This window comes from Clupea harengus, chromosome 6 (genome assembly GCF_900700415.2).
Source record: "Clupea harengus chromosome 6, Ch_v2.0.2, whole genome shotgun sequence".
NCBI lineage: Eukaryota > Metazoa > Chordata > Actinopteri > Clupeiformes > Clupeidae > Clupea > Clupea harengus.
The window spans coordinates 24,917,507-24,932,402 of record NC_045157.1 but is presented as its reverse complement, the minus strand read 5'-3'; the positions used below and the strand labels follow the sequence as shown (position 1 = coordinate 24,932,402).

Genomic DNA, 14,896 nt, shown 5'->3' with positions numbered 1-14,896 from the left:
AGCTCTCAAGTCTTCTCACGACACAATGTGTTTCAGGTGTTGCGTAGCAACCAAATTACTTGCTAACTTCAAGTTAAAATGATCAATAGAAAACAGACAACATGGCTCATCTAAAATGGCTTTAATTTAAAGTAACAACACAAGTGATTCAAACTACAGTTTCTAGTCTTCATCATCACTTTCAATAACAAATATTCGCTTCCTCTGAATTTCCTCATGGCTGTTGATGTTTTCATTTTCGTCTGGATAGTAAAACTCATCGCCTGCACTCATTTTGAAATTTTAATCAGAGGGCAATACGGATCCGTATTGACTGGTGATGACGGCAATACACGGGTGGCATGACTACCCATTAGCCAATCAGAACACTCGTACCGTCGTTAATATGTGTGATATTACCTTGAAATTACAACTTAAGTTTTAAATAATGACATACTATCTCGAAATATCGACATACTATCATGAAATTCAATGATGTGTCTTGTTATTTTGAGATATTTTGAAATTATGACTTAATATTGTGAAATAACAACATAACATCTTGAAATATTGTTTTTTTTACCACCTGGAAACTGGACTGTGGCTGCTATTTTAGATTATAGTGAGTTGACCCTCAAAGAGTTAATCTCCAAAAGGGAAATTAAACGGATCTTTAGACAATGCCATACGTATCAGTGAGATGAGGAAGTTATTCAACCGGTTTGTGCAGTTTTCAAAGGTTGGTCACAGAGTCACTGCGCACACGAGAAGGTAAGCATGAAATTACATCATTGCAAAACTACTTAGGAACGACAACCTTTATCAGACTGTTTCCACAAATATACTGTGCACTGTGAGTACAATCTTTTTAGATCACGTTGGGTTTTTGCATTTTTGTATACTTCATGGACTATAAAATCTTAAGTAAAATCAGGCGGGGCCATTTAGTGCTATTTCAGCTGTTCAGCATGTCACAGGGAAGCTCCCCCTACTAACACTATAGTTTATTCAAGCATTATTGATTTACTTTGTGATGGCTCTCTTTTTTTATTATAATTGACCACATATAGTGCCCTCCACAATTATTGGCACCCGTAGTGAATATGAGCAAAACAGGCTATGAAAAAATATGTCTTTGCTGTTTATCCATTTGGTCTTTCACTCAACATATTCACAAAAATCTAACCTTTTCATTGAAGTAAAATTAATGAAAAAAAAACAAACTGTTGACATTAAATAAATATTTTCCCCCAAAACATGTGTGCCACAATTATTGGCATCCCTAGAAAAATCATCATATAATTAAAATCTAACTGAAGTATATTTCCAGTCATGTTTTACATTTTTAAGTTCACCTGTTTGATTAGGAACTTTTAAGAGGTCAACCATGACTTCCTGTTCCACTGGCGTATAAATATGAGGTGACAGGCCAAATTCCATTAGTCATTCATCACTATGGGAAAGACCCAAGAACACAGTGACGATGTGCAACGAAAAGTTGTTGAGCTGCACAAATCAAGAAATGGACACAAGAAAATCTCTAAACAGTTGAAAATACCCATTTCCACTATCATAGAAATAATTAAGAAGTTTAAAGCGACAGGAGATGTTAGGAATCAGCCTGGAAGAGGATGTGTGTGTACATTGACCCCACGCACCGTGAGGAGGATGGTTCGACTGGCAAAAGAATCTCCAAGGATCACAGCTGGAGAATTGCAGAGGTTAGTTGAGTCTTGGGTTCAGAAAGTCTCCAAAACTACCATCAGACGCCACCTACATCAACACAAGTTGTTTTGGAGGGTTGCCAGAAAAAAGCCTCTGCTGTCAATCAACAACAAACTAAAGCGCCTACAGTTTGCCAAATGTAAGTAAGACTTTCAATGGGACCGAGTTATATGGTCAGATGACACCAAAATAAAGCTTTTTGGCAACAAACATCAAAGGTGGGTTTGGCGTAGACAGAAAGATAGCCATACAGAAAAGCACCTCATACCCACTGTGAAGTATGGTGGCGGATCTTTGATGTTGTGGGGCTGTTTTTCTTCCAAAGGCCCTGGACATCTTGTTAGGATACATGGTCAAATACCAGCAGATATTAAATGAAAACCTAACAGCCCCCTCCAGTAAGCTTAAAATGGGCCGTGGTTGGACCTTCCAGCAGGACAATGATCCGAAGCACACCACAAAATCAACACAAAAATGGTTCACCGACCGCAGAAAGGTTTTGCCATGGCCATCACAGTCCCCCAACCTAAACCCCATTGATGAAATCTGTGGGATGAGCTGAAGCCGAGTCTACAAATGTTGACCTCAGAATCTGAACGATCTTGAGAAATACTGTATGTAGGAATGGTCTCAGATCCCGTGCCATGTGTTCACCAACCTCATCACGCATTATAGGAGAAGACTCAGAGCTGTTATCTTGGCAAAGGGAGGCTGCACAAAACATTAAATTAAGGGGTGCCAATAATTGTGGCACACATGTTTTGGGGGAAAATATTTATTTAATGTCAACAGTTTTTTTTTTCTTTCAATAATTTTACTTCAATGAAAAGGTAAGATTTTTGTGAATATTTTGATTGAAAGACCAAGAGGATAAACAGCAAAGATATATTTTTTCATAGCCTGTTTTGCTCATATTCACTAAGGGTGCCAATAATTGTGGAGGGCACTGAAAGTTCAGAAGGTCGATCAACTAGAATGTGGCATTTCTATTTCTAACGCTGTCTTTCATGAACAGGGCAGATGAGCATGAAAGTCTCCACTAGTGTGTTAGTCGCTCTAGCTGCAGCAATTCATGGTGAGGCTTTCAGCACATTCTACCAAACATATTTATATTCTGAATAACGCACTGCATGTGTTTTCACTAATGTGATTTCACTTTAAATGCTCCTTTAATTCGTTAAGGCCTTAGTTACTGTCAATTATATGTGCATTATTGGGGATAGTGAAAGCACAATATTCTAATATGGAGTTTACATTTGGTAGCAACAAATGTAGTAAATCCTGACACATTTTTTTTACTAATTTAGTACAAATGCTAATGTATGATTGACATGCCTACAATGTCTTTTAGGGTTTAGGCTGCATGGTCCCTCGAGTCCTCTGGTGGCCCAGCTAGGGGGTTCTGTTCTTCTGCCCTGTTCTGTTGAAACCCCCTTGCCTCTGGAGGAGCTGGAGGTGGAGTGGAGAAGGACAGACTCAGAGTCACTGGTGCACCTGTTCCAAGAGGGAGAAGTTAGACCAGAATCACAGAACTATAACTACAAGGGTAGAGCCCACTTATCTTCTGACAAAATAGCAAAAGGAAACTACTCTCTTCTTCTGGAAAACGTTACAGCCAGTGACAGAGGTCTTTACAGATGTGTGGTTTACACAGATTTGGAATCCAGTGAAATTACATGTGAAATAAAAAATGTGGGTAAGTCTTTCGCTTGTTTTTAATTTCCTTTCTAATCCAACAACTCAAATTATTAGTTTTTTCAAAGTGAAGCCAGAACATGTGCTTCAGCTTGGAGCAGACAATGACAAAACTATTGATAGATATGGAGTGTATGTATTCTGCTCTCATGTTGTATGAGGTAATGTATCATACAACAACATTGTTTTTTTTGTTTTTGTTTCACCATAAGTGTAGATGTCAACATTCAGAAACCTCAACCCCTAAATCCTAGACAAATACAACAAACATAATGGCAACAGACAGGATCAGTGGACCTCATTCTCGAACGCAGTTAAAAAAAAGAATGTAGAAGAAATTTCTTCACATTTATAGTAGTGATTCTACAAGGCATCGTGACGTCTTAAAAAAAAAAAAAAGCACTACACGAACACTGCAAATGGCAGTGAATAAATAAATAAGCACTAAACTCAATCACGTGGATATAGCCATAGTGGAATAGAATGGACACATAAACATTCTGCAACAGTACCTCCACCTCTGCACCGGTAAAGTTAGGTCTGCGTGTACTGGCTGGTGCACCACCGGTGTTGGCTTTCCGCTTTGACATGATTTTGATCAGTTCTCAAGTTGCTTTTGCGTTGTCTGTGGATTCTGTGTGCACATTGCCCTATTGTTGCATGCCCTTATAAGGAGCTGGCAGGGTGTTTATGTTTGCAAATTCAGGTGTGCGAGAACGCGCGTTTAATTTAAGAATCAGTGAACAGCTAAGTACACTTTGGCGTTTTAAAAACACATTTCCACACGTTCATGAATCCGGCGGGGATCTTTCTGGGTTGGTCTTACGAAGTTTGAAAGAAGATATTGAAGAAGACACTTAAGAAAATGTCTGCGAATGAGGTCCATTGATGTTAGTATCTCTAGAGCGTACGGATATCCGTCTTCACCGTCTTGATTTGGTATGTCTTTTATGTTTCCTTATGTCTTTTAAGAGTATTTAATGGTACATGGAGTGGGCCATGCTGTTTTTGCCTATTTTGGTGAAGAGATTGTCCTTAACTGCTCTGTGGATTCTCATATCCCACCTGAAAGACTGGAGGAGGTTAAATGGAGGAGGACAGACCAGGGGATGTTAGTGCTGCTTTACCAACATGGTGAGGTCCTACCAGACTCCTCCCATGAGAGATATCGAGGCAGAGCAGAGTTCTTCACCACAGAAATCCCCAAAGGCAACTTCTCACTGAGACTGAGGAATCTGAGGACTGAAGACAAAGGGGAGTACATCTGTGAAGCTCACAGTGGTCTTCTATTAGGAAACACCACTGTAGAACTGCTAAGTCTTGGTGAGTAGTAATATTATTGGAGGTGTTCTCCTCTCAATCAAAGACTTCTAAACAATATATGACACATATTAAAACAAAATATGGACCTATTTTCTTCTCAAGTTGTCAAATGAACAACGACAACGTCATCAGCCAAATGAACAACGACAACAACAACAAAGCATTGCTGTTAATTAAAAATGTGTTGACACCATATTTATATTTGGCACAGGTCTCTCCACTACACACCAGCTGATTGTGGTGCTATGTATGATTGCCTTTGGACTCAGCATAGCATCTCTGATTCATTTTATAAAGACAGGTAGGCTTATACCACCATAATGTGTGGCGCTTTTGACACTTTCACTCCACTCATGAGATGTTGATAAGCTTTATTGATGTTTATGATATGGTGATGACTTTAGCCTTGGTGGATTAAATCTGCTTTAAGATGCTGCTGCTGCTTTTACAGCTGCACTACTCCTGCTGCTGATGTGTCCAACAAAGCACATACATTTGGCTGAGGTCTAGCACATTTAGACAATAGACAAGACTCCTTAATGGAGGTGGGCAACCAAGAATAATGAGTTGCTGTCATACGGTTGTCTTGAACTAACAGAATATGAGAAATGAACAAGATGAGGTTCGGTGTATTGAGGTGAGATGATTGGTTCTCCCTACACACCGAACCTCCTCTTAGGCCCCATGCAGACGAAGTCTAGTTTGCCTGAACCCGGAGAGAACCGTCTCCGGATAGCCCTATCGTGCAGACGAACCCACTGTATCCGCATACTGTATCCGCACTCCTTGGAATCGGGGGTCCAAAGTGAGTAAACTCGAAATCTGGCCGCGGGTTGGTGTTCGCATGCACGCCATCCGCAAACCCAATCGGATTGCCCCACGTGATCGCCTCGCAACCTCAGGCTGAACCCGTATTAACCCCACTGCTTCACTTCATAACAGCAACAACATAAACTAAATGTATGACGTGGCTCCTTTTTCTTGACTTACATTTTCTACTGTGCTTAGTTGTTTGTATTGGGATAGTGTGCTGCTTTAGCTACATGTGGATAGTTTTTCGTGGTCTTACTTAGCCAGTTGGACATAATTTTTTAGACCAGCCAGAACAACGGACACGACCGGCGTTATTTAATAACTGAATGGGTTGCCATGGCGCAGCGAGTGTGGCAGCCAGTTATGACAGCTCTCCAGTTTAAAAAAAAAAGAATTCTTCCTATTACCTTGCTGCTTTTACACGTGAATTTCCCTAACGGGATTAATACAAATGTATCTATCTATCTAAATCGATGTTGTTAGGAAAGGGATGACATCAACAAGCCATACTTTAATCTATCACTGTTTAATCTATTTGCATCAGACCATTTTTCAAAACCAGTTTTAAAAAGTGTCAGCAATAGCCTATATGAGCAAATCTGACGTGAAAAGATTTTTTATTATAGACGGAAGTTTCAAAATGGTCTGTAATAAAGATGAATGTTACGTTAGCTTTAGTCCTGTCAGACAACGATAGCGATAGCGACTAGCAACCAACTGAATACTTCTCCCTTTGCACCAAGTGTGTAGCAGAAGCTACAGTGGCCATCTTGTGCCATAAAAATGCAAAAGACCCTCTCTGGAGCCAGTGGTTTGGTTTGTCCGTTCTGGGCTACTGTGGACCCATGGCAGCGTAAAATGGCAGACTCCTTGAAAAAGGACCCACTCCCTATGTAAATGTGCCGGGCTCAGTCTATGCTAACATCAAACACAACTATACAGTACACTAATGAAAACATAATATTATGAATACTATATTCCATTCCTGCTAATAGATCACCTAAAATCGTACAAATGTACCTTTAATTTCTCCTTGATCTGTTATAGCCAACTATCTCTGAACACATGCTAAATCTACAAAAATACCTTACAAAATCACTAGAAAATTGTTTCTATTTCATAGTTCAGGGTTTGAGGACTTGAGGTCTTCTCATTTTCATCAACAAACAAGCTATCCCTCATGTCCATAGTTGAATAGGAAAACAATGGAACATAGGCAGGCATTTTGTAAATACCAGATCAGTGTATAGGAACTAACACAGATCATTGTGCATGTGCCAAAAATAATTCTGTTAACACACACATATGCATAAGGACCTACTGACCTTATAGGCATCTAGATTTTAAATGGACGTTGTACTGTTAAATCATGTCATGACTCTACTTTTCCATCCCTAGGGACAGACAGAGGTGTCATGCTAGTGCATTTCTCACTGGTCTTCAGTCCAAACATCCTTATTTTTGTTGCATTCATTCTGTGGGGATTCATTGAGGGTACGTAACAATACAGAACCAGGACGTATTAGCTATGTTAGTGTACCACAAAGGCTACAATGGGGTTTCATGAACACAAAAGAAAACTATTCACCACATTTTACTATTGCCTTAATGTTTGTTAACATCAAACACCGTAGAGGCATTTCAAGCATTTGTGTTCCATCAATTGACAGTTTGAATCCCTATGCTTAAAACTGCCTGGCATTTCACATACATATTTTAGAATCCCTGCTTTGCCTGTCACCTTGTAAAGGTACCATACAGTATCTCTGCATTAATACCTCTAGTTTGTCTAGTAACCTGGTCCAGGAGTCTAATTTCAATAAGAATGTGATACAAATTTAAATTGTACTCCAGGTTTTCGTGATGAAGCTGCTACTTGCGCAACGGTTAATCTCGCACGGATCGTCTGCTTGTTGTTGACCACTCCACATCTGGATAAGTTCCCAAGTATATAAATATTTTATATTGTCTTTTCAGGCTAACCTATTTCATACTTATTGATGTCCTATTCTCTTATTGCTTGTAATTACTTATTCATTTTGCCAAAACTGAGTCTGTGTCTGTGATGTTTACAGAATGTTTAGTGAAGACAATCAAGTTATTTAGCATCTTGGTCCAATATTCAGCTATCACAACAGTCGTATATTCAGGTATGTGTACAAAAGGATTACATTTTGCTTCCATTATTTTATTGGAAGTCCAGAAAACAAAATATCAAGCATACCATAATAATTTTAGGGTTTGATTATGGGTTAAGTTCAGGCCCTGAGTTTTTCATACAAATCTTCTCATTCAGTTGCATTTAGCAATAGGAAAAACATCAAGTTTTTGGAACAAACTATCATTCCGAGGAGCGAGCTCTACATCTTCTTTGGACTGATACCTGCCTCCTGTGCTTGTGGAATCATTGCTGGTAAGACGGCAACATTTTTACTTTCCACGTAGCTTTTTTCTGAAACTGTACTGTCATTGATTTTTAAAATTTTAAAAATGCTAGCGTACTGTATGTGGCAAAAGCAGAAAAGAGGCAATAATAGATCCTGGGAATGCCACCCTGGGAAAATTACCATAAATATTAGGCACACCAACAATTGGTCTCACAGGTTGAAATGCATCACTCTGAAGACATGTAATGAAATGTTTATTGAGGAATAAAGGGGGAAAGGGGATGGATATTAAGAAGTTCCTGCCTAGGAGAAGGCCTACGGGGGGTAATCAGAGTACAAAATATGTATTCGAATAATATTCTTTTAAAGTCATAAAAAGTAACACAGATTATAAAACAATGGGGCAAATCCACAAGACGGGGTAGAAACCCAAAGAACTGAAGGACACAAAAAGCAAGGTAGGAGAGGCAGACCAATTTGAGGTGTGCTCCGGGGTCCACACCAATCACATGAGCCCACACAGCAAGAACAGTCACCTACCACTGAAAGAGCAGTCCACATCCAACAACAAACCAAACATGCAGTGAAAGGGTTTCACCACCAGGTGACAAGCCTCCCTCAAGGGGACACCCAACACCTGCTGAGTAAACAATAAACAACTAGATAGGGTTTCAGCACCCGATGATACCAGTAACTGAAAAATAATATAATATACAGGAAGAGCAGACTAATACAGCAGTGGAAAAGACAAATAGCAAAATAATAATAATAAGCCTACAGGACATAGAACACCATTAAGGAGCTACCAACAGCTTCATGCAAAAGCAATAACTCCCACACTAGGCAAGCACAAGGCACAAAATGGAGGTGCAACATAAACACCATGCAAACAGATGGCAAATGATGCACATCTCGAGCAAAAAAATAAATAATGGATAACACCAAAGATATACGGGCAGAGGCAACAGACAAAAAAACAATAAAAATGGAGTAAGCTGAGAGCCCAGTTAGGGGAACAGCTAGCAGACTGAACTAAACCACGTAGATTAAGAAGATACAAAACAGCGGTGCGACCCAAGATAGGGAACTAAGAGTGTCACTGAACAACCTTTAAACTTAAATGATAGAGACTGTTGAAATGTTGACCAGAAACAAAATGCAGGCTTTCTTTGGCCTATTCTCTACAGGACACAGACGGTAACGGTGCACAAATACGCTAAACAACACAGGGCTAATAAACAGGCATTTTAGAACACATTTTACACTATCATTTTGAAGACTTTCTCCATGGTTACCATGGTGGTTGCTCAATGATGCTTTCTGGAAACGTAGTCCAGAACAGTCGGAAGGTCTGTGCTATCTGCAAAGACAGAGAAGCAAATTACAAAAGAGTAGCACTCTTCAGCAAACAAGCAAAGTTTTACTACCAGTCTGTACATACCTATGCAGCGGCTGATGCTGATGAGCAATGGTGCAGGGCTTGTGCAACACAGAATATGTGCATTAGGCCAATTCACATAGGGTATAATGCAACTAAAGCCTCTCTCACATAAGAAATCCCAACGCCAGATAAAAACAATCTGCAATAGATAACGAATCATTGTTAACCATCAATCATAGCAAAGTTCTGTGTGTTTCTCATTCATTCCTACATGAAACAGCACGTTACAGAATACTGAGCGCTGAACCTCAGCGAGACGCGGGGCAGGCAGCACTGTCAACAAAGATTTCCAGTGTAGTGACTAAAATAGGGCATCAATTCACCACACAACCATAGTTAAGGTCTCATGCCAGTTAACCAAGCTATCTAACTCTAGCTTAGCTTAACAGCTGGCAGGTGCTAGTGGAACAGTAATGTGCTCTCCCGCTCTGTGTTGTGTTGTGAGGTAAAAGAGGTTACGTCACAGTATGCAAAAGAGGCAGAGGTGTAACATCAAAAGTCAAGTCCCTAGTGTGTGAATCATCTCATGCCATACCCACGCCACACCCCCTGCCCCCTACTACTGTACCCTAGATCTACAGAGGTGTAACACAGAAATTGCACAAACTTGGAAGGGGAAACACAACTTTAGTGGGGAAATTCAGGGAAACATATTTAACCTTGTTACACTCACCCCCACTGATTTCACAGAATTTCAGCCAGCTAAAGAAAACACACAGCAAGCAAATGAGTTTCATGGACCCATTGAGACTCTGTAAAATACAATAATAAAAATGAAGATACAAAATTGTGACAGCTTAAAAGTGCTGTCACCAAGATAGAAATGAAAAGAGAAATACCCCCAATGACAAATAGTGTGCACGTAGGTGCAGCCCAAACGAGGATCAAAAGTCCACCAACGAAATTAAGGACTAAGGGGTTAGCTACTTCCCAAACCAACCACAGCAGAACCTCATAAACAGGGAACACACCCAAAACTGCAATTACAAAGTCTAATACAACAGACAGGAGATGTTGATACTTTCTCCCCACATAAGGAGGTACAGAGTGTAAAGAGGGATTTGCAAATACAGAAATACATTTATATATAGAAATTAAACTTATCACAAATACATATGTAACTCTTAGTAGAGAAGCTTTTATCCAAAGCGATGTACAAGGAAGAGAACAGTCAAGCTACGAACAATGGCTTGTTAATGTCATCCCTTTCCTAACCAGCTTCTCAACAACATCGATTTAGTTTATGTTGTTGCTGTTATGAAGTGACGCAGTGGGGTTAATAAGGGTTCTTCTTCTTGTGTCTCAATCTGGGAGTTTGGCCATGCATTCAAAAGAAAAGAGGAAAACCTGTGGTCTCATGTACCAATTGTGTGCAATTGTGTCAGACTGTTAAATATCTGAGGCCACTTGGCTTTTGACTTTGAATCATTTGGCCGTTGTGCGATTCATTCTTTCACATTGTTTACTTTGCCTTCTTGTGTCATCTGTATTTCTGCTTTATCAGATCATTGACATTGCCAGTAACTTGGATGGATATAGGAACATTCTTCATGGGAAGTGTATAAAATAAAAATAACGTATAGGCCTATATGTGCACAATAAATGAAATTGCTGTTTAATAAAGCACCTGATAAATATTTCAGACTGCTGTTAATTCAGGCAAGTGAGTCTGTTCTGTTCTGTAAGTTCTGTTTGGGGATGTGCAATACTTTTGAATCTGTCGCTGTGGGAAACAGTTTATTGATCAGAACGTTTTACTTTCTAGTCACCACACTGGCCACCTGTCCATCCCTGTGCTGTATTGATGGTTCAGGAATAGGTAGGTATATATTGTTGCTATGACAAACATTACAATTTGCGATATTAGCTTGTATGATTAAAGGTACAGTATCTTTGTCCTGTAATTGGTTTGTCTTTGTCGGTGTATCAACTGCAGCAGTACCATTTTATCTCTCCCTTATAAACATTTTTTATAAGAAGTTACGTCTGAATTTGCAGGGACAAGATCCAAGGAAATATGGTCATTCATATTCATGGAGATCAGCCATCTGTGTCAGATGCTTTTCATTTCCATCAAAACATCATCATTTAATCCAGGTATGCTCACATTCTTGACTTTGGTGGTAGTTGCAGAGTACATCTACATACCGTGAGCTGGTTAACAGGAAAAAACCTTGAGTAGAACCTCAACTCAAAGGGGGGACCCATCTGCTTGGAGCTGGCCGGATAGAGAGACAGCGATAGAAAGGGGAGGGGGGCAGAAGGGAAGTGAGGAGAGAAGGAGAAGAGAAAATCGGAAGCAAGCAGATGAATGCATAGAAGTATCAGAGGAAAAAACATATTAGCACCCGTACTTGATGCCTAAATGATTCCATGAAACATAAAATAAGGTATATATTAAATGTACAGAATTAATAGTGGATAAAAAAAGAGTGCGTTACAAATAAAATGAATTATTATTATTACTATTATTAAAAATGGAAGAGACCAGCATTCAAAGTATTGGTTGTAGAACAAATAAGAGGGTATACAGTGTCCTGGTAAGGTAACTATTATAAGGATAAGCAGAGCAATGAAGCAGAAAACGATGTCAATGATGGCATTCATGTATATTACATCTATTAAAGCAATACTAGTTGCAGCCAGATGATGGCAGAACTATTCCTTATGTTGTTTTACACAATGTACCTTTGAATTCATTTGCAATTCTGTCATTGAATTCCCTTGTAACACATATGCCTGTTTCAATTATCTCACAATGTTGTTCTCCATTTACAGTTGTCCGCATGGTGCTTGTTCTATATGCACTAATTCAACCTTTATCTCTGATACTGATACGCAAATTGAGGAAGAGGCTGCGTCATGGAAGTAAGTATAGAATTCCGTACTGTTTGAATGTATTTTTATGACAACTTCTAAAACTTTGATATGATAGGCTTCATACCTATCCATTTAGTCCCTGGATATATTGTGGTGTTGCTACAGGTATTAGTTTAGTAATTTTTAGTCTACAGAGCGTGGTATCTGTTAGTGTGTATAACACGCCCAAGACCTGGGTCTGGGTTGAACACCATCTCTTGCAGGCTAATATATCAGGGTGTGTGTATTTTATATCTAGTGTTTCCCAAACTGGGGTACACGTACCACCAGGGGTACGCAAAGGGACGTAGGGGGTATGCGGGGGGAAACATTTGATTTGCATTTTCAAAGTGAAACAGCCCATTACAATTTCAAACTCATAGATATATATATAAAGGCTAGATGTCTTACGGCGGAGTCTAGAACGTCCGCACATGGCGGCCATCTTGCTCCAGTCAGTTCGCTCACCCAAGACATCTAGCCTTTATATACATCTATGATTAAACTGACCTATAAATAGACATGACATCTTAAATAGTCTGAATAGCGCAGTCGCAAAGCCAAAAATACACACATGTATACATTGTAGTGTTCAGCGAAATAATTACACAATTACATAATTACATAGCTACAGGTAGGTTAGTCAAACATAGGCACAACAGTTAGCTCCCTCGTCAGAATTCCACTCGCTGATGCCCTGTGTAGAGAAGCGGGAGCTCATTCCAGTTGCTCCACGAAAATGGATAAATGGTTAAAAACGTAGCTGGAGATTGAATGTCTGGAGGGGTAAGGGACTGTACAAAGTTTGGGAAACACTGACCTATGCCATCATCAGTCAATGCATGGAGTGAAACCAGGTCCTCTCCTCAGAAGAGATTTAGCTTCACTGAGAGTGATGGGAGGTACACTGGATCAGTTGTACTACATTGATGGGGCTCAATCCCATGTGTGAGGTAGTGGGGGAATTTATAAGCGTGTCTTCAACATGTTTGTATCCTGCTGCCTGAATGGGTGTTTCACAGGGCATGGATGTGTATTATGGCCCAGATTCAGTGTAGCACAGCGCAGATGTGCTCAAAGGACTGGTTCAAGGTCCACCAGTATGGCTGCCATCCCAGCTTTAATTGATATGATCAGAGGTCAAAGACAAATAACAAAATACAAAATCAGCACCGTTTTGGATATTGTGATGTTACCTCAGACATTATTTACACAAATGCATCTGTGAAGATGTGAAACATTAATAATCTCTTCTGTGTTCCCAGATGTGTGTTGGACAGCCACCATGGCCATATTGGTTCCTGTATATATCATCTCATATCTATACTGTATAAGTCAAGTTCAGGATGCTGTTGAAAGTAAGGTCTTTTTTTAGCACAGTTACTACCACTTTAAAGTAACTATAATTTAACTAGGCTCCCATCTCGTATTTTAAACATTATTTATTGATTTCAGAGATATTTCCCACTGAGCGTGCTGGAATTATGGTTGTGACAACAATCCTCAAAATGCTAAGTGCTCTTTCTCTGTTGGAGCATCCTAGCAATCTCCAAGGTACGCATACTAATAATGGATAGTTTTCTGTATTTGTGAACACTTTCCTATCCTCTGCCAAATGAACAATTAATGAAATAAAGTCAGAAAGACCGTGAACACAGAAGGTGCATTTGGGCTCCTGTTTGCCACTTTAGGGTCAGTGACTGAGTACCATGGTTTTGTTGAATTACAGAAATGCCACACCTGATTGTTTATGGATTTGGAGCTGCAGTCCCGTGTGTTGTGAATGCCATGGCCCTGATGGGAGAACTAATATTCAAAGCACGTATGTGTACACATCATGGGTGTATTTGCATTCAGAGCAGTCAGTCAATCCTATAAAGAATGAAACCAAAGAAGAGATTTGAATAGGATGTCTTTGTGAAATCTGCATTAATTGTGACTGTTTAACTAGGACATGGAAAAAGATCAATGATGTCAGATCTGAGATTGGTGATTCTGCCATTCGAATGCTTCTTTGTTTCTGGTTGGTTTTTCCTGCTGATCTACAACTACTGTAAGTCCTAATTATTGTTCACGTGTTATGTTTGAGTGCTTGTTTACACCTTGTAATTGTATACATTCCCTGCTCTTTGAAATAACTGTTTCATTTCACTGTACCATATAGGGGCATGCAGGAGAGGCAGGTAAGAGAGAAACATTGTCTGTTTTTATTTGTTTGTTTGTTTGTTCGCTGTAGCAGTGGCTGTACATTTCACCTGGTTTTATGTTTAAATTGAGGTTTTGTCATTGTATTAATGTCCTTCTATAATTATCATTATGACTTGGCTCTGCTTATTCCACTTAGGGGAGGAGCTTGTTCTGAGATCCAGAATGGAGGACATGTGCAACAGGTTGGATGCATTTCAACCTGTACAGATTTTGATTGATTTTACAAGTCATTAATGACGTAAGTTATTATTAATGAGAGGTTCACAGTGAACGCTTTTCTTTGTAGGACATACCTTCAGCTGAGGAAATGGACACTCTGTCTCCTTGCTAATGGATCATGGCTCTCCATCAGTAAGAACTAACAGAGGCGTATCAGATTAACTGCACATACAACATTGGATACAATTTATTTATACCATTAAATAAGAGATAGAGCTATATATGTTTCATGTCAAAGTAAAGTAAA

General features: G+C 39.5%; 1 protein-coding gene across 1 annotated transcript; it reads left to right on the top strand.

Moving 5' to 3' along the window:
* Nucleotides 1-3,097: 3,097 nt before the first annotated feature.
* On the top strand, nt 3,098-7,517 carry LOC105888980 (butyrophilin-like protein 2). The gene is made up of 4 exons (XM_042707938.1): nt 3,098-4,722; nt 4,934-5,023; nt 6,934-7,029; nt 7,513-7,517. Exons 1-4 carry the CDS (start codon nt 4,380-4,382, stop codon nt 7,515-7,517), a joined length of 534 nt encoding a protein of 177 aa, XP_042563872.1. The 5' UTR covers nt 3,098-4,379.
* Nucleotides 7,518-14,896: the final 7,379 nt, after the last annotated feature.

Excerpts from the sequence above, each read along its gene's own strand:
- LOC105888980 (XM_042707938.1), top strand. The coding sequence starts at position 4,380 with ATGGTACATGGAGTGGGCCATGCTGTTTTTGCCTATTTTGGTGAAGAG. Across the intron at positions 4,723-4,933 it reads TGTAGAACTGCTAAGTCTTG|GTCTCTCCACTACACACCAG; the intron begins GTGAGTAGTAAT and ends TATTTGGCACAG. Across the intron at positions 5,024-6,933 it reads GATTCATTTTATAAAGACAG|GGACAGACAGAGGTGTCATG; the intron begins GTAGGCTTATAC and ends TTCCATCCCTAG.